General features: G+C 47.7%; 1 protein-coding gene across 2 annotated transcripts in view; it reads left to right on the top strand.

Moving 5' to 3' along the window:
• The window catches only part of TRPM8 (transient receptor potential cation channel subfamily M member 8), a 120,023-nt gene that overhangs the window by 47,628 nt on the left and 49,494 nt on the right, over positions 1–22,901 (top strand). For both annotated transcript variants that reach the window (XM_030580838.1, XM_030580837.1), the window contains exons 9-12: positions 3,625–3,822; positions 17,552–17,654; positions 20,229–20,347; positions 21,372–21,662. In XM_030580838.1, the coding sequence (XP_030436698.1) occupies positions 3,625–3,822; positions 17,552–17,654; positions 20,229–20,347; positions 21,372–21,662 (711 nt within the window). The remainder of the gene's footprint in view (positions 1–3,624; positions 3,823–17,551; positions 17,655–20,228; positions 20,348–21,371; positions 21,663–22,901) is intronic.

Raw genomic sequence — 22,901 nt, 5'->3', positions numbered from 1 at the left:
TTGGCTTTCTCTCCAGAGCCTATGAATAGCTGTAATGGCCAGCAGTTAACAAGTTGTCACACAGCTCTTTCTAAGAAAACAGGGTTATTCTTAAGGTGATTGCATTACAGAGAAAACGTATTACAAACAATAAAAGAACCTACACGTGTTTAATAAGCTTAGCAGAGATCTGCCCCACCCCCGACTCCCTCCAGGGCTCAGGCAGGAGTCAGTCCTTGAACACCTCACCCAGGAGTTCTTCTGTGGTTACAAGTTCAGCTCAGCACTAGTACCCCTGTAATAGCTTAGTCTTTCCTTTATACAGCTTGGGCTTTGATTTTGAACACAGTAGACTGTGGACCTCTTATTGGGGCATAGCTTCAGAAGACTGGTGATTTGCATAACCGGAGATGGGGAAATGAATGCAAATTCCCCTTCGAGATTCTCCAGGCAAACTACTTGACAGATTATCCAAAATCCCATTCTTACCTGACACGCTCAGTACAGTCCTTTGAAGTTCATCACTCTTCCCAGGTGTAACAGGGTGCTGCGGGGCCCTCTTGGCTCCTGCTCCCTTTGGGCTGATAAAGTCACTTAGAGAACCTGGATTTGGTAACCACTGGTGCAGTTTATTTACAGGTTGTGCTCCCACCACCTTTACCATCTGCAGGCAAGAGGGAGAGAGGGGAGAGCTACCTCCCTGCTTCCACTCCCTGCCTTTTCCCCCTTCTTCCTGCTCCCCCCCCCCCCCGTTTCCTTCTCCTAAGGCTTTTATACAGCCCCAGCCTAATTAGGCAGCAGGGGCTGTATAAAATCTCTGCTTCCCCCAGTTAGGGCCAGGTGGTCTAACCAGCTCCAATTCACCTCCCTTAACTGGAGCTGGAGTGACAGAGGGCTGGCTCAGCAGTTCCTGCTCAACACCCTGGCATACCAGGGTTCACATCGCATCTCCCCCAGCGGGCATTGTGGGTAGTGCTGTGCCAGGAGAGGATACTAAGGCTACAGGTTTGCATGGCAACATCTGGTACAGTATATTGGCTCATCTGGTGAGTCATGTGGTGAAATCTGTGCTCAGGGTTCAAAGCCTGCTGGTGACAGGAGGAATTGTTAGTCACAGATAATAGAATTGATCCTGGTGTCTTAAAATGTGTGAGTCTATAACTTCATGTCTGGAGCTACATGAATGGCATAGGCCATCTATAATGAGCTGGACTGTGTTCCAGGGAAGCTATCTAGGCAGATGAATTGAGTTATTGTCAGGTCCAACTTTAACCCAAACTTTTCAAGACATATTAATAAAATCCAGTACAGATAATCAAAGCTGATTACTACTTATCTCATCAGAAGAGGATTAGAAATGATTATCACTCTTGTTGCTGCCAACACTCATTGAAATAGATGACTTTAATATATAAAATGTATCATGCCAATTAAACTTATGTTATACTAATGGTCAGAGTCCCATCAAAATCAATATTAAAATTCATCTGTATAATTTCTTCACCAGTGTTAATTAATTAATTTGTCAATGCCACACACAGATTGAGAAATATCAAAGTGTGTCCCTAGAGTCACTAGTTGAATGATGTTCTAATATGCCTGCATTAAGTATGCTTTACCAAGAGGTATTTGCATCTGGTAGCATTAATTAACATATATTTTTAATTGTTTCAATACTCTCTATCTTAATTTTAATAGTTTGATTGTTCTTTGTTTCTAAAACAATATCAATTCATTTAACATCACATCAAATATTTTTAAGATCAACTTCAGGTTGCTTTAGGTGCCAAGTTTTAGGCACCCAAGTTAATAATTTTGGCCATGACTCCTTCACTTATGTCTTTATGCATCATATAGAACCATTATTCAAGCAAACAGAATGAGTTCTACACTGTACTGAGTTTAAGGTTTAATATTCTTAACAAAATGTAAGTAACCTACTGTAGATATTAATCCTAAACCCAAGTAACTAATGCATACAGCATTCAAACTTAAAATCAGATGGGCAGTTCTTGAAGTGTTTAACTTTGAAGAATAACTGGCTCATAATCCAGACAAGGGTCTGTGACAGTCTGACCAATTACTTGTCAGTGACACTGGAATGTTCAGATGTTCATGTCTCAGTTCTTACAGCTCATGGCTGGACCGATCATCTCCAGAAGCAGATAAAACTTTGTTATAGTCCAAGGAGGCATAGCAATAGTTTCCAAGCTGCTGACTTCTCCTGCTAAAACAGACCCCAGATGAACAGTCATGCTTGATAGGTCTTACTCATGTCAGCAATTGGCAGAATCTGAGAGAGGGCTGTACGCTAGGCTTGTGTGTTTTCTTTTCTGATCATTGACTTCAGTTTAAGCAGAAGAGAAGTAGAAATCTTTCAGGCTCCTTCCTTATTTTAACATTCACTGTGCCCCACACAGGAAAAGATGCTTTGTCCAGCTGGCATTGAAAATACGCTGCTCATGTCATATATCCACTGTCCAATTGGAAGGCATACTATTTGCTTGTGTTTGACTGCTGAAGAGTAATTTCTGTTCAATAAATCTGCCTTTTCCCAAAAGTATTTTCAGATCACTGGTGGATATTCTCTCGGCACTGTGGTCATGTGCCTTTATTTCTCCTGTCTCATTAACATTCATTAAGAATAGGGTTCCACTGGATAAACTTCTGTAGCTAATGGCAAACTAAATAAAGCCACCTGCTGCGTATTAATTGATAGACCTATATATGCTCTTTACGACATAGGGCTGACCCAAAGTCTGTAGCGTCCTCATTCTAATGTCTGGTTAGATGAAAGGGTAATTTTTCTAACTCGACTGAGCAACTGTCTGAGTAAAGCTGGTCTGTGATATTTAACAATCATTAGATGTGTTGTGTGCAATTAATAAAAATGCAATCTTAATAATATAACCTGATATCTACAGTAAATCCTGTGGATGTAAGGGTCTAGTTCCCACACCTTAAGCAAATAGACCAAAGCCCGCTACGCTACTGGTGCTTCACTTGAACAAGAGTGATACCCATAAAGCCGGCAAGGAGAACTTTCGTGTCATTTCTCTGGAGGCAGCGTTGTCCGATTTTTTTTTTTGGGAATACCTTCTCCATTGCACAATTTCCTCCTACTTTTCCTGTTCTCTTTACTTACTCTGACATTTGCCCCGCTATGATTTTTGTCCCTGAGCCCCCATGCAACCCTCCATAGCCCTCTGCTTTTATTGAATTAGAGCAGGGGTTCTCAAACTGGGGGTCAGGATCCCTCAGGGTATTGCGAGGTTATTACATGCGGGTCGCGAGCTGTCAGCCTCCACCCCAATCTCTTTGCATCCAGCATTTATAATGGTGTTAAATATATAAAAAAGTGCTTTTAATTTATAAGGGGGTCACACTCTGAGGCTTGCTATGTAAAAGGGGTCACCAGTACAAAAGTTTGGGAACCACTGAATTAGAGGCCATTGTAAAGAACTGGCATTGTAATGTCCCTTGCTGGTAATAGTGAAAATGTTGGCTGGAGCTGGGGGATTCTGCAGTGTCTGCACGCAAACCATACCAAAAACTGTTCACTTGGTTACTGAACAGTAGACTTCAAATAGCCTGGACCTGTATTAATCACTGTTATCTCTGTCCCTTTCTATTGTGTTTTCCTAGGCTATCAATGTTTCCATCAAGAGTAAAATTCCCTGCATAGTAGTGGAGGGCTCAGGTCAGATTGCTGATGTAATAGCGAGCTTAGTGGAGGCAGAAGGCACTCTAGCCTCTTCATCTGTCAAGGAGAGGCTGCTCCGATACCTGCCTCACACTGTTTCGAGACTCACGGAAGAGGAGACTGAAAGCTGGATCAGATGGGTAGGTGTATGCTGCCGTAGTGTTGATGAGACAGAAGGGAGAGAGGTGTGATGTTGCACTCCATATGCTTTATGGACGTATGCTTATGAATATGATGTAACTGGAATATGCTTTATGCAAAAGGTCTCTTGTAAGGTATCAACCAAAGGTTATAAACTACTGAATAAGTTCCTCCTATTTGCATGCATGTATCATTCTTATACTTCATATTTCTAACTTCAGATACAACTCTGAGGTCCTATTGGAATTATGCGAAGTGTGGGCCATTAATGGTGGCTTAGAATCTTGATGGCTCCCATTGACTAGGACAATTGGTTGTAAATGGTTTATTTACTTGTGGGCCAACCCAGGAAGAATGGAGACTAGGGGGTCTTACAGTGACATGTGCCTATGTCACCTGATAAGGAAATCCATCTTAAATCGTGTACTCTTCCATTTGGAAGGAGAGGTGGGGATCCGGAGAGACAAAAGATTCCAGCCTTGTGCCAAAGCTATGGGGTGGAACAGGACAAAGGGGGCTGCCAGTCATGAGAACTTCTGCTTACCACCTGAGAGATCTGCTGGAACTAACAAGGATTGTACCAGGGGAAAGGATTGGGCCCAGACTAGGAAGGAGTCTAGTCTGTGAAAGAATCTTATTGGAACATATTTTGAGGGTGAGATTACCTGTAATCAGTTTCTTAATGTATTATTTTGCTTTGTGACTGACGTTGTTCTGGCTGTTATTGAAACCACTTAGATCCTACTTTTTTATACTTGATAAAATCACTTTTTTGTTTATTAATGCACAGTAAGTGATTAATACCTGAGGGAGCAAACAGCTGTGCGTATCTCTCTATCAGTGATACAGAGGGCAAACAATTTACGAATTTACCTTGTATAAGCTTCATACAGAGTAAAATGGATTTATTTGGGGTTCAGGCTCCCAGAAAGGCTGAACACTGGGAAAGTCCCTGTTAACTGAGAAGCCCCTGGGCTGAGTGAATCTCAGTTTCAGTGAACTGCACAGAGGCATGGCCTAACCTCTGGGTCCGTGCTGGAGCTGGCTGGAGTGTCTAACTCATCAAGACAGGAGTGAGGAGGCACCTGTTCTGGCAGGAGAGTTGTTCTCCGTGGTATCCCAGCTCATCGAGTGACAGTCTCGAAGGGAGTCTCTGTGACCGAACTTGTCACAAGGGGGATCAGCTGGGAAAGGGCTATAGTTAATTACCAAAGTATTTAAAGAGCTTTCCTATAATAAATATGAAAACACTTTCTCTCTCGGAACACATTTAGCTTGTGCAACTCCTTGCCATAAGATACCTTTTGAGGCTAAGAGCATAGTAGGATTTTAAAAAGACAGGATGTTTACCTGGATAACAAGAACCCCAGGGGTTACGATAATGAGGATTGAATTATAAAATACCAAAGTGCTTAAAGAATCATAGAATATCAGGGTTGGAAGGGACCTCAGGAGGTCATCTAGTCCAACCTCCTGCTCAGAGCAGAACCAATCCCCAACTAAATCATCCCAGCCAGGGCTTTGTCAAACCTGATCTTAAAAACCTCTAAGGAAGGAGATTCCACCACCTCCCTAGGGAACCCATTCCAGTGCTCCACCACCCTCCTAGTGAAATAGTTTTTCCTAATATCCAACCTAAACCTCCCCCATTGCAACTTGAGACCATTACTCCTTGTTCTGTCATCAAGTACCACTGAGAACAGTGTAGATCCATCCTCTTTGGAATCCCCTTTCAGGTAGCTGAAAGCAGCTATCAAATCCCCCACCCCATTCTTCTCTTCTGCAGACTAAACAATCTCAGTTCCCTCAGCCTCTCCTTGTAAGTCATGTGCTTCAGCCCCCTAATGATTTTTGTTGCCCTTTGCTGGACGCTTTCCAATTTCTCCACATTCTTTTTGTAGTGTGGGGCCCAAAATTGAATAAATACTCCAGATGAGGGCTCACCAATTCTGAATAGAGGGGTGTAGAAGTCCGCTGTTGGGAGGGGGTTACCCCTCTCTGGGGTGGCTGGGAGCCAGGCCACCTCACTACCTGGGGTGATAACAACAGTTCAGGACTCAGGCCTTCAAACAAGGGCTGAGCAAGCAGTTCAGTTCATAGAGCCCAGGCCCTGGATCAGGGCGGGGCAACAAACAGTGGTGCAGGGCTCAGACCCTCAGGCAGGGGCTGAGCAAGCCGTTGAGTTTATACAAGGTAAGAGGCCCAGGCTTCTGGGCCTGAGCGTTTGGGGCAAGGGAAAGACTGCCTGTCAAGGTTTCTTTCCCACTCTGAACTTTAGGGTACAGATGTGGGGACGTGCATGAACACTTCTAAGCTTAATTACTAGCTTAGATCTGGTAACTCTGCCACCATCCAGAAATTTCAGTGTCTGGATTACTTCTTGTCCGTCCCCCCTCAAAACCTTCCCCTCCCTGGGCAGCCTTGAGAGGCTTCACCAATTCCCTGGTGAACACAGATCCAAACCCCTTGGATCTTAAAACAAGGAAAAATCAATCAGGTTCTTAAAAAAGAAAGGTAAAAATCATCTATGTAAAATTAGGATGGAAAATACTTTACAGGGTAATCAAATTCTTATAGTCCCGAGGAACCCCCTCTAGCCTTAGGCTCAAAGTTACAGCAAGCAGAGGTAAAATCCTCTCAGCAAAAAGGGACATTTACATGTTGAGAAAACAAAAATAGGACTAATCCACCTTGCCTGGTTCTTTCTTACAATTTTGAAACATGAGAGACTGATTCAGAAAGATTTGGAGAGCCTGGATGGACGTTTGATCCCTCTTAGTCCCAAGAGCAAACACCCAAAACAAAAAGCACAAACAAAGACTTCCCTCCACCAAGATTTGAAAGTGTCTTGTCCCCCTTTTGGTTCTCTGGTCAGGTGTCAGCCAAGTTTACTGAGCTTCTTAACCCTTTACAGGTAAAAGAGACATTAACCCTTAACTATCTATTTATGACACTGCCACTTGTGAGTGGGGTGGCAGGGGGGACGCAGGCCCACCTACTCCTCCGCGTACCAGCTCGGGGCCCTAACAGTAGCAGGCAACCCGCTGCTGTGTCAGTGGGGATCCTGGCCGTAACACACTGACATTGGCTCTGGTTCGGCTGCAGCCAGACTAGGGTCGGTTGCCACTGGCCTACTTCCAGACTCCCCCTCGGGGCTTACCTGGATCCTGGGGTCATCCTCCGCAGGGTCCAGGTGCATGGGTTTGTCCTGGCCGGGGCTGGAGGGTAGGTCTGGCAGCTCCTCTGGAAAGTCGGGCCAGGGTAGCTCCGGCGACTCTTCTGGGTAACGGGAAAGTTCGGGCCACTCTGGGCTGCTACCCTGGTTTCAGGAGTCTCCCAGTCCCGAGCTCCCGGAGGGACGTCTGCTCGCTCCAGCCACTGGACCCTCACTGAGCTCAGAGGGCCTGCTTTTATACTTCTGGAGCAGGATCAGAGCTCTTTAGCTCTGCCCAGTCTGGCCTCCGGCTGGGCTGATCATCCTCTGGGGCGCCTGGGAGCCAGGCTGCCTCATTACACACACCCCCACTCAAATCTAGCTCCCATGCGGCGGGGCCAGACCCTTCCATGCTTCCCACGCGGGAAAGAAAGTCCGCATTAGCGTGGTCCTTCCCGGCTCTGTGGTGAACTGTAAAGGCATAGGGCTGTAACACCAGGTACCACCGCTGTAGCCTCATAGTATGGTCTTTCATTCAGGCCAGTCATTGGAGTGCAGCATGATCAGTAACAAGCGTGAATGGAACTCCGAGGAGATAATACTGCAATGCATCACAAGCCCACTTTACGGCGAGGGCCTCCTTTTCTTCTACCGCGTAGTTGTTCTCCCAGGGGAACAGCTTCCTGCTGATATAGACGACCAGATGTTCTTCCCCGTCGACCTCTTGGGAAAGGACAGCCCTGAGTCCCACCTCCGAGGCGTCTGTCTGGAGGACGAACGCCCGGTCAAAATCAGGGCTATATAGAACCAGTTTGTGGCAGAGGCTTGCCTTGAGTGTCCGGAATGCATTGTCGCACTCTCGGGTCCATCTTACTTGCCGCGGGCTGTCCTTGGTCAACAAACCAATCAAGGGGGCTGCAATAGTCGCAAATTGGGGAATGAACCACCGATAGTAGCCGCCCAGTCCCAGGAACTGGCATACCTGGCGTTTTGTGGCCGGCTGAGGGCAGGTTGCAATGGCCTGAACTTTTCCCACGAGGGGTTTTACGTGTCCATTCCCGATGGTATACCCCAGGTAGGTCGTTTCTTGCCAACCAATACAGCACTTCTTTGGGTTGGCTGTCAACCTGGCTGCCCGCAGGGACCTCAGGACTGCAGCTACCCGCTCGAGGTGGTTCTCCCATTGGCGACTATAAATAGCCACATCATCAAGGTAGGCGGCCGCGTAGTCCCGATGGGGCTGGAGGAGATGGGCCATCAGCCGCTGAAACATGGCTGGGGCCCCATGGAGGCTGAAGGGCATCCGGGTAAACTGATAAAGACGCATAGGGGTGGCAAAAGCGGTCTTCTCCCGGGAGGCCGGCTCGAGGGGGATCTGCCAATACCCCTTGCTCGGATCAAGGATGGTGATGTAACGGGCCTCTCCCAACCGGCTGAGTAGCTCATCTACCCGGGGCATCGGGTATACGTCGAACTTTGAGATGGCATTGACGCGTCTGAAATCGATCCAGAATCGTTGGGTGCCATCCGGCTTCGGTACCAGCACCACTGGGCTGCGCCATTTGCTTTGTGCCGGCTCGATGACTCCCAAGTCCAGCATGGCCCGTACTTCCTCCTCGATGACCTGTCGGATGTGATACGACAAGGGCCTGGTTGCACCTTGGATCACCACGCCGGGCTCGGTCTGAATGGTGTGATGGATGAGGGTGGTGTATCCCGGTTGGGTTCTGAAGGTGCGAGGGAACACCTGTAGGAGACACCGGGTCTAAGTTGTTCCGCTGTCAGCGTCTCTCCAAGCTAAGGTCCTTCGGGGTCCTCCGAACATGTTACCTGGGGGTCCAGCTCAGGTTCCGGCGGGTGGGGGTTAATTAACAGCCCTTCTCGCTCCCGCCACGGTTTGAGAAGGTTCACGTGGTAGCATTGCGTTTTCTTGCGCCAGTCGGGCTGGTGGATCTCGTACGTGACAGGCCTGATCTTTCAGACCACCTCATAAGGCCCTTGCCACCGGGCCAGAATCTTTGATTCACTTGAGGGGAGGAGTAGAACCTGATCTCTGGGTTGGAAGTTGTGAGTCTGCACCTCGCGGTTGTAGATCTGGGCCTGAGTCTCTTACGCGGCCTTCAAATTCTCATGCGCCAGGGCCCCAGCCTGCACAAGGCACTCCTGGAGCTGGAATATGTATTTTAAGAGGCCCTGGGCGAGTGATGGGGCTTGCTCCCATGCCTCCCGCATTAGGTCCAAGAGGCCCCGTGGCTGTTGACCGTACAGTAGTTCGAATGGGGAGAACTTGGTAGATGACTGTGGAACCTCCCAAACCGCCAGGAGCAGAGGTGGAAGTAACTGGTCCCAGCGGCAGAGGTCGTCTTGGGGGAGCTTGCGTAGCATGTTCTTAAGAGTCCGATTAAATCGTTTGACCAACCCATCAGTCTGGGGATGGTAGACTGACGTGCGTAGCTGCTTTATTCCCAAGAGCTCACACACCTGCTGCAATAGCCGAGAAGTAAAGTTGGTGCCCTGGTCCGTAAGGATCTCCCGGAGCAAGCCTATGCGTGTGAAGATCTTCACGAGCTCGCCTGCAATGCTGTGGGCCATGATTCTTTGGAGGGATATGGCCTCGGGGAACCGGGTAGCATAATCCACCATGACCAGTATATACTGGAACCCTGCAATGCTTTTGGGGAGCAGGCCGACCAGGTCCATGGCCACCCACTTGAAGGGGGTTTCGACTAAGGACATGGGGATCAGAGGTGCCTTAGGGGTCTGGGCCCAAGTGGCCAACTGGCAGTCCGGGCAGGACTTACAGTAGTTCCTCACCTCCTGGTGTATGCCCGGCCAGAAGAAGCACGTCAAAATCCAGGACAAAGTCTTCTCATGGCCTAGGTGTCTGGCCGCTGGGACGTCGTGGGCTAGTTTCATGATGGCTCACTGATGGCACTGGGGCACGAGGAGATGGGTCTGGGACTCCCCCATATGGGGGTCCCTCTCTACCCGATAAAGGCGTTCCTGCCGCAGTTCAAAGTGTGGCCACTGGGCTGCCCGGTGGGGATCAATGACGGTGCCATCGACAGCGGCCAATTGCTTGTGCTTGAGCGTGGGATCGGTCCTTTGATTGCGGCAAAAGTCAGTCTGAAGCGGGGGCTACTCAACTGCTTCCGAGGGAGAGTCCTCTGATTCTCTCATCAGTTCGGTGGGGTCGGATGCTTCCCCTTCCTCTACCCCGGTCTCAGGGGGATCTCCTTCCAAGGCTGGCATGACCCTCGGGCGTTCCCTGGTGTTGCAGTGGAGGACTTCTGTGAACTCTGGCCAGTCCTGCCCCAGGATCACTGGGTATGCAAGGCATGGGGCTAGACCCACCACCATCGGTAGGGTGACCCCAGTACTCGGGCCCAGCTAACAGTAGAGGGGGTGTGGCCGGATATCCCCGTGGATACACTGCAGCCGGATCATCCCCAGGCGAGTGTCGGCCTGGGGGCCTAAGTTTTGGCAGACCAGTGTCTGGCCACAGCCCGAATCAATGAGGGCCACTGCTGGGTAACCCTCCACGACCACGGGCACTGTGATCTTAGCAGCTTGGGGACGTTGGGCACAGGCTTCCACAGAGCAGACCTGGCCAAAGTTGCACTTCATCACTGGGCAGTCCCGTCGTAGATGGCGGTACTCCCCGCAGGAAAAACAGAGCCCAAGGTCTGCTCGTCCTGGCTGGGCATGTGTTCCTGCGGCTCCCCGGGGAGGGCTCCGGGTGGCCCCTCACGCCACTGGAGAAGGGGCTGGAGCTTGTCGCCCCTCAGCCTCCGCAGGTCGGGTTCGGGGCTCGGGACCCCAGTAGGAAACTCGAGTCAGTCCGGGCGGGAGCCCCCCTTCTCTCGGGGTTGGGGTGCCCCACCCCGGGGGTGGTTACTCGAATTGTCGGACCCACCAGTGTCTCAGCAGCCAGAGTTCTCCATCAGGGTGATGGCAGCAGCTAGCGTCGTAGGCCGATGGCGAAGGACCCAGGCCTTTCCTCACAGCGGGAGTATGTGGATAAATTGTTCCAATACGATCTGTTCCATGAGCTCCTCCGGGGTTTGGCTTTCAGGCTGCAACCACCGCTTGCGTGTTTCTCTTAGTACCTGGGCCACCATCCGGGCCCGGGCCCCGGTGGGGTAGGCCAGGCTCCGAAACTGCTGCCAGAAGGTCTCCGGACTCACGTCGAGGGCATCTAAAATTGCCGACTTTGCTTGGTTGTAGTCCTGGGCCGCCTCCGCGGACAGGCCTCGATAGACCATCTGAGCAGTCCCCGTTAGGTATGGGGCCAGGAGGGAAGCCCATTGGTCCTGGGCCCACCCCGCAACGACTGCTACTCGCTCAAATGTTACAAGGAAGGCTTCTGGATCATCGCTGGGGCTCATCTTCGTTAGCTGGATAGGCGGGTTTAGCCATGGGGTACCCTCTGGGTCTCCCGGCTGGGGTTCTATGGGTTGGGACAGCGCCGTCACGAACTGTTGTAAGCATTGCCGCTGGAAGTCCTGATGCTAGGTGGTCAAATCCTGAACCAGCTGGTGCTGCTGGGTTCCTAGCTGTTCGACCAGCTGTTGTTGTTGTTGCTGGAGCTGGGCGGCCTGCTGCTTCTGCTGCTGCTGCAACTGGGCCGCCTGCTGTCGCTCCTGGCTCTCTGTCAAGAAGGTGAAGAGCTGGGACAGATCCATGTCTCGGGGCGGGGTTCTCTCCACCCCAGACCCTTTCTCACAGGGGTCGAGGGCTCGTGCCCACGTTCTGGGCAGAAGATCCCCACTTCTGGTACCACATGTAGAAGTCTGCTGTTTGGGAGAGGGGGTTCACCCCTCTCTGGGGCAGCTGGGAGCCAGGCCGCCTCACTACCTGGGGTGACAACAACAGTTCAGGACTCAGGCCCTCAGACAAGGGCTGAGCAACAGTTCCGTCTATTAAGCCCGGGCCCTTGGGCAGGGCGGGGCAACAAACAGTGGTGCAGGGCTCAGACCCTCAGGCAGGGGCTGAGCAAGCAGTTCAGTTTACACAAGGTAAGAAGCCCAGGCTTCTGGGCCTGAGCACTGGGGCAAGGGAGAGACTGCCACCCGTGAGTAGGCTGGCAGGGGGGATGCAGGCCCGCCCACTCCTCTGCGTACCAGCCCGGGGCCCTAACAGTGGCAGGCAACTCGCTGCTTTGTCAGTGGGGATCCTGGCCGCAACACACTGACATTGGCTCTAGTTCGGCTGCAGCCAGACTAGGGTCGGCTGCTCCCAGGCTACTTCCAGACTCCCCCTTGGGGCTTACCTGGATCCTGGGGTCATCCTCCGCAGGGTCCAGGTGCATGGATTCGTCCCGGCCGGGGCTGGAGGGTAAGTCCGGCAGCTCCTCCAGAAAGTCTGGCCAGGGTAGCTCCGGCAGCTCCTCTGGGTAGCGAGCACGGGGAAGTTCGGGCCATTCTGGGTGGCTACCCTGGGTTGCAGGAGTCTCCCAGTCCCGAGCTTCCGGAGGGATGTCTGCTTGCTCCGGCCACTGGGCCCTCACTGAGCTCAGAGGGCCTGCCTTTATACTTCCGGGTCGGCGCTTGACCCTTTGCAGGGTGGGCTCAGAGCTCTTTAGCTCTGCCCAGTCCGGCTCCAGCTGGGCTCGTCGACCTTTGGGGCTGCTGGGAGCCAGGCCGCCTCATTACAAGGGAAATGATCACATCCCTCGATCTGCTGACAGTGCTCCTTATATAGCCCAAAATGCTGTTAGAAGGATGTAAGCACTCATGCTTCGGGTCTCAAGCCAAACTCTAATCAATGGAGGTTAGGAAGAAACTTCAACTAAGGGTAGGTTATCCCTTAACTATTTACTACATGATTCCTTACACCTTCATCTGAAGTGTCAGCTACTAGCTGCTTTTCTTGGTAGCATACTGAACTAGAGGAACTACTGACAAGCTAACTGATAGGTCTAAAAATGTAACTGTAAACAGGGAATCATCATCAAGTGCGTTTGTTCCCAGTACGGTTCCACAGGGATCGGTTGTTGGCCCTGCACTAGTTAACATTTTTTATCAACGACGTGGAGGAAAGCATGAAATAGTCACTGATAAAGTTTGCAGATAGTACAAATTGGGGGAGTGAAAATGAACTAGACGGATCAGAGATTGAGTGAGCTGGTTTGCTTGGTGAACTGGACACAAGCAAGACATATGTGTTTTAATACAGCTAAATATAAATATAGAGATCTAGAAACAAAGAATGTTGGCCAGCCTTAGATAACAGGAGACTCTATCGTGGGAAGCAGTGAGATTTGGGGAGAAGGGTGGATAATCAGCTGAACATGTGCTCCCACTATAAAGCTATGTGATCCTGGGATGTATCATGAGGGGAATCTCGAGTAGGAGCAGAGAGGTTATTTAACTTCTGTATTTGGCACTAGTGTGACCGCTGCTGGAGTCCTGGGTCCAGTTCTGGTGCCCACAGTTCAAGAAGGAGGTTGATAAATTGGAGATGGTTCAGAGAAGAGACACGGGAACGATTAAAGGATTAGGAAACCTGCCTTATAGTGATACACTCAAAGAACTCAATCTATTTAGTTTAACAAAGTGAAGGTTAAGGGGTGACTCAATCACAGTCTATAGGTGCCGACATGGGGAACAGACATTTAATAGTGGGCTCTCCAATCTAGCAGAGAAAGGAATTTGAAGCTGGACAAATTCAGACTGGAAATCAGGTGTGCATTTTTAACAATGAGAATAATTAACCATTGGAAGAACTTACCAAAGGCCATAGTGGATTCTCCATCACTGACCCCTTTTAAAATCAGGATTTGATGTTTTTCTGAAAGCTCCTCTCTAGGAATTATTTTGGGGCTGTTCTCTGGAATCCAGACTAGATGATCACAATGGTCCCTTCTGGTCTTGGAACCTTTGATCTGATGAGCATGGCAGCTCCTATGTAAGCTTTGCAAAGGAAAAAATGCTGGGTTGTGTGTTGACTGACACAACCATTCACTAAACAAGCACTATAACTGGTGAATTTCTCTGAGCTGACACAATATCATTCTGTTCTTTTTCCATAGGTTTTCTTATGGCAACAAGCTTACTATGTTAAAGGTATAACATTGCTTAAGTTCTTCGCTTACTTTCCCCTCCTTTCAGGCTTACCAATGCCCCACGGACAAGTTCCCCCTTCCTCTTCTAAACTGGGCTGTAGCTAGCAATACTAACTTTGTATGCACACTGGTCAGTCTTTTATCATAACAATACACCACAGACACCCATCTCCGGCAGTGGACATGACACTACATGAAGTATAAGCTCACTACTACTATTCATTGGGTGCAGATAAACATGTAACATAGTGTAACCCTTCTGCCCCTCTGAGTTGGCAGTAACAAGGTCCGGGTTCAGTATCCAGGAGTTCCGTTTCAGTAACACAATGCCAAACCAGCTTGAGCCCCCACCCAGTGACCTGGGAAAATCTTACATACACCCCTAGGTGCCTCAAAGAGGCAATGCTTCCCCTCTCGCAAGCACAGAATCTCGGTGTACCTGAAAAGGTATAATTACAGGAGATAAACACCAAGCACTAAATTGGGAAAACACCTCAACAAGAGTTCCTAGACCAAACTGTGAGCAAAGACCCACCCCAGGAAATTGGGCTGTGTCCTTTTCCCTGGGCTCTTGAGTCCAGCAACCCCCAAATCACCCACAGTCCCAAAAGTCCCACAATCCAAAAGTGTCTCTGTCCTGGGTCAGTGCAGCCCCAAAGTTCGAGAGTCTATCTGCAGAGGTCCCTCCCCCCAGCCTGGGTAGAAAGAGGCACCTTATGTGGTCTGGGGCCAACTGCCCTGACTCTCCGTGGGTTCTGCTTCCGCATTCTCCACGCACTGTTCCGCTTTACCAGCCGCTCTGCTCTGCTCCTCCAGCCGTCCTCACAAACTGCTCCGCTCCACCAGCTGCTTTGCTTCACCAGCTGTCCCGTGAGCTGCTCCAGTTGTCCCTGCAAACTGCTCGGCTCCGCTTGCTCTGTGGGCCGCTCCACCTGTCCCACAGCTACTCCGCTCTGCCAGCCGCTCTGCTCCACCAGCTGTCCTGTGATCTGCTCTAGCCGTCCCCACAAACTGCTCCACTCCGCCAGCTGCTCTGTTCCACAGTATAGCTTCAGGCTTCCCCACTAGTTAGCACAGTACTCGGTGCTCTCAGCTCAGTAATTTCAGCTCTTTAGTGATTTCAACTCTTAGTGATCTCAGCTCATAGTAGGGGAGCCCCAGTGCTAGTGCACCATTAGCCCAAAGTGAGTTCAGCTCAGTAACCTGTATCTAGATTCTTAAGGGAATAAAAAATCAACTCTGACATTCCACATTGGAGAGAGGAGGGGGTGGAACTGGTGCTTCTGGCTCCACAAGGAGCCTGCACCACCAGGCACAGATACCTGTCCCCAGTCTCTTTCAATTCACTGGGTTTTGGACCCATGTCCCTTGTCTAGCAAGTACCATCCAACTGAGGTTGAGTCATTTCTGTCACAAAGCAGTCCTACAGCTCGGCAGCCTGGGATGGGGTAGGTGTGCCTATGCAAATACACTCTCTGAAATTCTTTCCACCAGATGTCAGGGTAGTGCTCATCCTGACTCTGCTTACAAAAGATTCATAGACTCTAGGATTGGAAGGGCCTTTGAGAGGTCATCAAGTCCAGTCCCCTGACCTCATGGCAGGAAATATATACATCGTCATATACCATCAGATTTGCTTTTCCCTTGCTACTTTAACACAAGAGAGAGCCTCCAGACACTAGACATCACTATGGGGTGGCTTACATGGCTTATGCCTTCCTGACGTGATGCTCCAGGGCCTGGAGGTGCTGTGTTTGCAGTGCTGCCAAGTTGGAGATGTTGGCATGCTCAGGATAAAAATCTGATTCCCTTGTCACCTAACCAGCAGGCTGAGCTGTTTCAGCTGCGTTTCTACCCTCTTTAATAGTAGTAGGAAAAACTGAGTTGATGAAAACCTTAAGTTATTTTTAGAAATACAGTGCATAAGAGCACTCAAGGACCCATTATCATGGGGTAATTGGCTTTCTCGATTTCTTTTCCCAGTGCTTCATCCCAGGATCTCCTTATCTCTCAGTTGGCCAATTATTTTATGGCTGTGATCATCTTAGTGGGGGAATGATTGCTTGTTAGAACATCTGTTAAAATTCCTAATGTTAAGTTTATGGGAAATGTGCCATTTCTTTTTGTACTCTTTCTGGTTATTTTTTTTTCTGCTTACCTTCATTTTCATCATGATTTTATTTTATTTTTTAATTAACGCCCTAGAACATAATCTTTAGAAATCTGGGCATCAGAGTCAAGCAACAAAACTTCTCCTTTGAACTCTTGCAATGACTTTTGTGTACCATTTACAATTCTGGGCCACTCTGGGGATGCCATGATGGGGGGAATGGATGTCTCTATCTAGGCTGCAACGCAAGGTGGTTGTTCTGCATAGGATGTGTCCTAGAGCCTATGCATATCACAATATGATGGAGCAAGCCAACTGCCTGTCTTGTGCAGTATTGTCTTTAAAACATAATATATTGGTTGCTATTAAAGAAAGGTTTAAACCTTTTATGATGCACCAAATTATGCAATACCATCCCAGAGATGGCAGAGGTGGGAATTTATTCTTGAACCCAGCTCATGGCTATGCTGAGAGGCAAGAGAACTGATAGCCATGGTGGATTCTTAATAGCTGGAGAGAAATTACATTCTTTTAACAGTGATGTGGCTTCGACCATGCAGGTCAGAACCAAAACTGCACCTTTGGCCAGAACTAAAAACCAAACGCAAACCTTACTTCAGTGGTGGTTTTATTATCCATGATTCAAAACTCCCAAATAGAACTGAACATTGGGGTGGCCTGAGAGTTCAATCTAGATATGGATCTATATTTCACCTCTGGCCCTGTATATTTATAGTTGGATGAACCAAAGCCTGGATTCCAAATTGAACTGGAAGACATTTGCAGTCAAGTTCTAGATATGCATTTTGTGGTTTGGGTTCATTTCTACTTTGTTTCAAATGCCTCTTCTTCTCTTGGTTCATTCAGAGGCTGAAAGTGTAAACACAAATTTCTTACACTCCCTCAGATTTCTAACTTGCCAGAAAGAAGGAAATTTCATAAAGCATGATGCTGTAAGAACATAAGCTCTGATTTAGACTAGGCAAAGTGGCCAGAATAAACTTTTTCTTAACATATAAACTTCTAGATGTTTGGGAGTTGGCACTACCATAGTATCTGAGATTTATTCCTTGTTAGTTCTTAATTTAGTGAGAATTGCCTAATTGGTCATCATTTTCTGTGTTTGTGTGTGTGAGGGGGAGAAGGGAATGACAAGAAATTGCCATATGTTAAAGGATCATTAATATAACTGTTTTTAATTTGTACTTCTGTGAGTTTTAGAACTTAATCGCTGAAATTCTCATTTTATATACTTTGTTTTAACTATGTGTAGAGAGAGGGCTTATGATAAACAGCTCTGTGAATAATACTGTATGACGGGACATTCCCCAAAGGGACATGCGCAGATAAAACACAAACTCCTGAGAGAGCTTTAGAATTGGACTTCTTTTTTTGTAGATCAAAGAAATCCTGGAAAACCCTCATCTGCTAACTGTTATTAAAATAGAAGAAGCTGGAGATGAAATCGTGAGCAATGCCATTTCTTTTGCTCTGTATAAAGGTGAGCACTGAGTTCTCGCCCACTGGCTTTAATTTCACTTTGCTCTTAGGTACCAGTATGACCCTGTGGCTAGGTACTAGCTTAGGAAGCTGGCTTCCTGGATGCAATTCCCTGGACAAGTCTGTCTGTGCCTTACCTCCCCATCCAGTCATGAATTCTATCTGCTGGACCATCTCCGTGTAGGCTGGAGTTTTCAAAGGCGCCTAAAGGAAGTCCCCGTTTGGACTGCCATTGATGTTAATGGGAGTTAAGTTCATGGGGAGATGGCCAGTACACTCTGGATATGAGAAACAAGCATTGAGAACAGGGGACTATCCCCTTGCCCCATCCTACATCGGTACCCTCTCCTGGCAGTTGTATGGCTGTAGCAGAAGAGAATGTGGTTCCATGCTTTTACCGAAGCAAGTCGGAGTATAGGAGTATCTCAGAACTGGTAATTCCAGTGTGGAGAGGGAAGCACACCACACATACTGAGCAATTAGACCCTCTAAAACATTGACCGAGGCATAATATGGAGTGTTTTCTACATATTAGGAAATGACTGAAAACCAATACAAAAGGGGTTTCTCCAGTTAGACTTTAGTAGATGGATTACTCAGCAAAGTGTGGTGTAAAATTCACAATAAAAAGGCTTGAGAGCACTGGGTGAGAGAGAAATTTGACAGTCAGCAATGAAGTGATGGCCAATTAAGAGTTCATCTCACTAACGCTCATGATGCTACCTAATCCTTCTTTTTTGCAAATTCCATTTAAATCACTGCAGTGAGATGTGGGACTGTGAGGAGAATCTGGCCCCAGCACTAGTATATAAGTTAAACTCTATTGATTTTATATCTGTGTGAATGGAGAATGGGGCCCCATATCAGGTTTCCCCCAATGCTTCCTGCTACCAGTTCCCTCAGGTTGGTTCTGGAAAGGGTTTGACTCCATTGTATGGATCAGGGTCACTCACTCCTTAGTAGCAACCAGAGAGGGGACCCAGAAATATTAACTCATCTGGTGCGTCAGTGCCCCAAGGCATGGCTGTTTCCCTTCTCCCCTCGTACATCCTCTCCCAAACTCTGGGCAGCTCCTTCTGCATGGAGCAACCATGGAGGAATTTGTTTGGGTTACTGGGTGAGGGACAGTGCCAGAGAGTCAGCACTTTCCCGTTACATGTGGTCAGGCAGAGGATGCATTCTGGGATGCAGTCTTGATGAGTGAGAGGTTGTCACTGCCTGCCCTGTAACCCTTAAATGCTCTGCTGCTATTGTTCAGAGCCCAGACACCAACAGCCAGCAGACAAGCATAAAGTTCCCTGAGTGCTTGGCGGCCCTGGTTCAGTACTGATCCCAGCAGCCTGCCTACAACAGCCCCTCTCTGAGTCTCCACCAGCGTTGGTTATGACTTTGTGACCCCAACACACTCCGAGTCATGAATTTCCCCAAAACCATCTGCCCTGAAATGTCCCCTCTCCTAAAACACTCAGAATACTGAGGCCTGTTGCTCTTCTCAAGAGACAAAAACTCAGAAGCTTGTTGCTTTAACTGGCGCTATTCATCACTTCATATCAAACATGGTCCTGGGCTGATTTAAAATAAAAAACAAAACAAGTTTATTTAATCAAATAAGGGGGATTTTAAGTGAGGTCAAGTATAAGGGCTAAAGTCAGAAATGATTAAAAACAAATAAAAATGAAAAAATACTTTCTAGTGACTAAGACTTAACGAAAGGACAGCCTTGCTTCCAGATAAGATTCAGCAAGATGGTCTGACCATCCCCCGTGGTCAGGATCTCCCGCAAAGTGCTTGGTTCCTTTTATGTCTTGGGTGTACAATAACTTGGGGTTCTTTGCCCCTCTCTTCTGTAGTCAACTGAACTTTTGAAATGTGCCCTTCTCAAAGTCCAGTGCCACTGCATTGAGGAAATGTGCCAGGGAGTCTGATGGGGAAGGTTCCTTGCTGGTTTCTTCCCTGCTGATGCTTTCTGTAATGCAGGTTGATCGGTCCTGCACGTGCTGATATGCCAGTGAATGGCCACTTGACTATTATTGCACCTGGAAAAAAAACAGTTTGCCCAATCCCCAGACTTTTCTGGTTTAAACACATTTAGTCCCATATTTCCTTCATATTTGTCCAGTCCTTTGGGAGTTTACCCTACATAGACAACACAAGAATATTACTGGTCAGTGTGTATCATTGGAAAACCAATGATATTTCACATGGCACCTATTAGATACAGATTGACATAAGTGGATTGGGGCACACTGAACTGGTCAGGCCCTCTGAAACTCACTACCTGATGCTCTTAGGGTCACAGGCTCACTCTGGGTAGTTACAGGGACAATCTGCCTTCAGGTAATGCAATCCATGCTCATTTTAATTGCAGTTTAGTCTATACATACCGTGTGTGTTTATGTGTGTTTTAAAATGTGCACAACCTCTGAAGCCCTGTTAAAACTATAAGCGAGTGTTAAAAAAAGACAGTAGAGGCTTTTTTTGTGGCTGAGATGGGGAGAGAGTTAGGGATGGTAGAATACAAGCCAAGGCACTCTCCAATTTCTAGTGCTTACTTAGCTGACTCTTCCTCCTCCAGCTTTCGGTACCAATGAACAGGATAAAGATAACTGGAATGGGCAGCTGCAGCTGCTGCTGGAGTGGAACCAACTGGACCTGGCCAGCGATGAGATCTTCACCAATGACCGGCGCTGGGAGGTAGTCAAAGTTTGCACCTTCACACAGCTAGTGGGGTTGGAAACAAGGAGTGAAATTCTTTCTTGCACCATTTACGTAGGCATTGGTATTCTGATGTCTGTAAATAACAATTCCATTCCAGTTCAATCTGAAGTGAGCAGAATATATAGGCTTAAAATACACTAACCTAACAAATAAGGGTATTCTAACATGGCAAACCAGTTGCTATGATTCACTGCAGTGTCATAACGTACCTGGGTATGAAATATACCATTACTTCAGGTGGGTTACTTGACTACTTGGAAACTGATGGTCTCACTCCCGTTCCTTGTCAGCCACAATGGTGGTGGTTATGGTAGCTGATGATTAATATTATTTTTTGCTCTTTGAGCAGAGGTCAAGGCTTGAAAGAGTCCAGAGACTGAACCAACCACCCTTTCTAGAAGTGGCCCTTCTAGTGTCAGATTTGGGCATTTTAGGGGCAGAGCACAGAAGGTATCTCTGTCATTGTCAGTGTTGTCAAAACCTATTCTGTGGCCAAATACCAGGCTTTATATTCAGTGTGTGTCAGTCCAGCAGCTTTCATGGGCATAAATGCACATAAAAGAGAGAAGAAAAATATCCAAAGAGTAAACGTGGTTGTTAGTCAAGTGTTAATCTGAAACATCATTAAGGCTCTGGAATAACAAACCCTGTTCTGTTCTGCCTTACCAGCGCCAGTGTTTATGAGGTGGGAGTGACGCTTAAAGTAGAACCTTACTGAGAGTAGCAATGAGTGTTCGTTTTTACAATGTTAACACATTTTAATCTGGAAATTCTTGATGAAGCCTATACATGCAATTGCTAGGTATGCTTATTTCAGTCACTTCCCAAACCACAGCCATGCATTCTGAAGGAAATGTGGAGCAAAGGCAAAATGTGACCAATATTTATTTATAACAAAACATGTGAGCAATAGCAGAGGGATAGAGGACAATGAATTCTGCTCAGCCATCCACAGCTGGCCTTGTGAAAAATACCTGGCTTTCCATCATTTTCTCCCCAGTCTGCAGACCTTGAGGATGTCATGTTTATAGCTCTTATCAAGGACCGGCCCAAATTTGTTCGCCTCTTTCTGGAGAATGGCTTGAACCTGAGGAAGTTTCTTAACAAGGAGGTCCTTACAGAGCTTTTCTCCAACCACTTTAGCAGCCTGGTGTTTAAGAACCTGCAAATTGCTAAGAACTCCTACAATGATGCACTCCTCACATTTGTGTGGAAGATGGTTGAGGACTTCCGAAGAGGCATCAAAAAAGAGGATAAGAACGGCAAGGATGAGACAGAAATACGGTTGTTGGTAAGTAACCAACCAGTTGTCTAGCCATGTGTTCCTTAGTAGGAAAAGAATTGTCTTCCCTTGCCATTATAACAGTATTTGCATTTCGGTTGTTTAAAAAATGCTACAAATTGTGCTGAGTGCAATGGCCTTGAACGTACTGATGCATTCTACATGTTAGTCTATGGCATGGATCTTTGCATTGCTCAAGTACTCGAAGAATACGTGAGTCTTTTGTGTGAGGGTCATGGTTTCATACTGTGATTATCTCAGAGCAGTTTTAAAATATGTTCTAATTAAGACCTACAAAGAACCTCAAGTTCATATCATTGTGGATGATAGACCTTTCAACTGAAAATGGCTCAGTGAAGGAAATGGAAATTGTTTTCTATGTTACTGGGAAGAAAAAGTTTGAAAACGTGACATTGCACGAGAGACCAGCTTGTCCAGACAACTTAACTCAAAACTTCAAGAGCATCTTTCTAGCCCCTTGGGTCCCATCTACTTTTGGGTCTGCGTACTTCTACTTCTATTGCCATGTACCACCAGATTCTCCATTGCTTTCGTTAGGGCAGGATCAGGCCTTTAATGCAGACCTGAATTACAGAACTGGAATTTCCAAATTTCCAAGGCCTGTGCATGGAAGATAATTGGACTAGATGGTCCCCTTCTGGCATTAGAATTTGTGAACCTGATTCCCTGTACATTCTTTTCTTTCATGAGCCATGGAGAGAACAAGAAACTCTGCATTGCCCTCTTCACGCTCATAGCACCAGCAGCTCTGCATTAAGACAATGACTAGAGTAAAATCTCATGCTTCAGGGCTTTAGCCAGACACCTGCATGGGCCAGGATGGAATTTTTTTCCCTGATGCACATTTGGCCAGCTGTATTCTGGGTTTTCGTCACTTTCCTCTGAAAGCAGCAGGGATTGGCCACAGCTGGATACAGGACACCAGGTGGGGTGGCATAGAGAATTTTCTTTTTCAAGGTATATCTACACTGCAAACCCTCTGTCCCGCCCTGTGGCAGTGAGTCTGAGTGTGTAGGTCAGCTGACTTGGGCTTGTGAGGCTCATGCTACCAGACTAAAAATAGCAGTGGAGACATTCCCACTCCCATCACCGGGTCTGAGTCTGAGCTACAGCCCAAGCGAGAATGTCTGTCTACACTGCTATTTTTAGCTTTCTAGAGGACGCCCAAGTCAGTTGACCCAGGTTCTGAGACTCATTGCTGTGGGTTAGGTTTTTTTGCAGAGTAGA

This window comes from Gopherus evgoodei, chromosome 11, assembly GCF_007399415.2.
Source record: "Gopherus evgoodei ecotype Sinaloan lineage chromosome 11, rGopEvg1_v1.p, whole genome shotgun sequence".
Classification (NCBI taxonomy): Eukaryota; Metazoa; Chordata; order Testudines; family Testudinidae; genus Gopherus; species Gopherus evgoodei.
The sequence above is the reverse complement of the archived record's forward strand: the minus strand, read 5'-3'. Positions and strand labels throughout refer to the sequence as shown.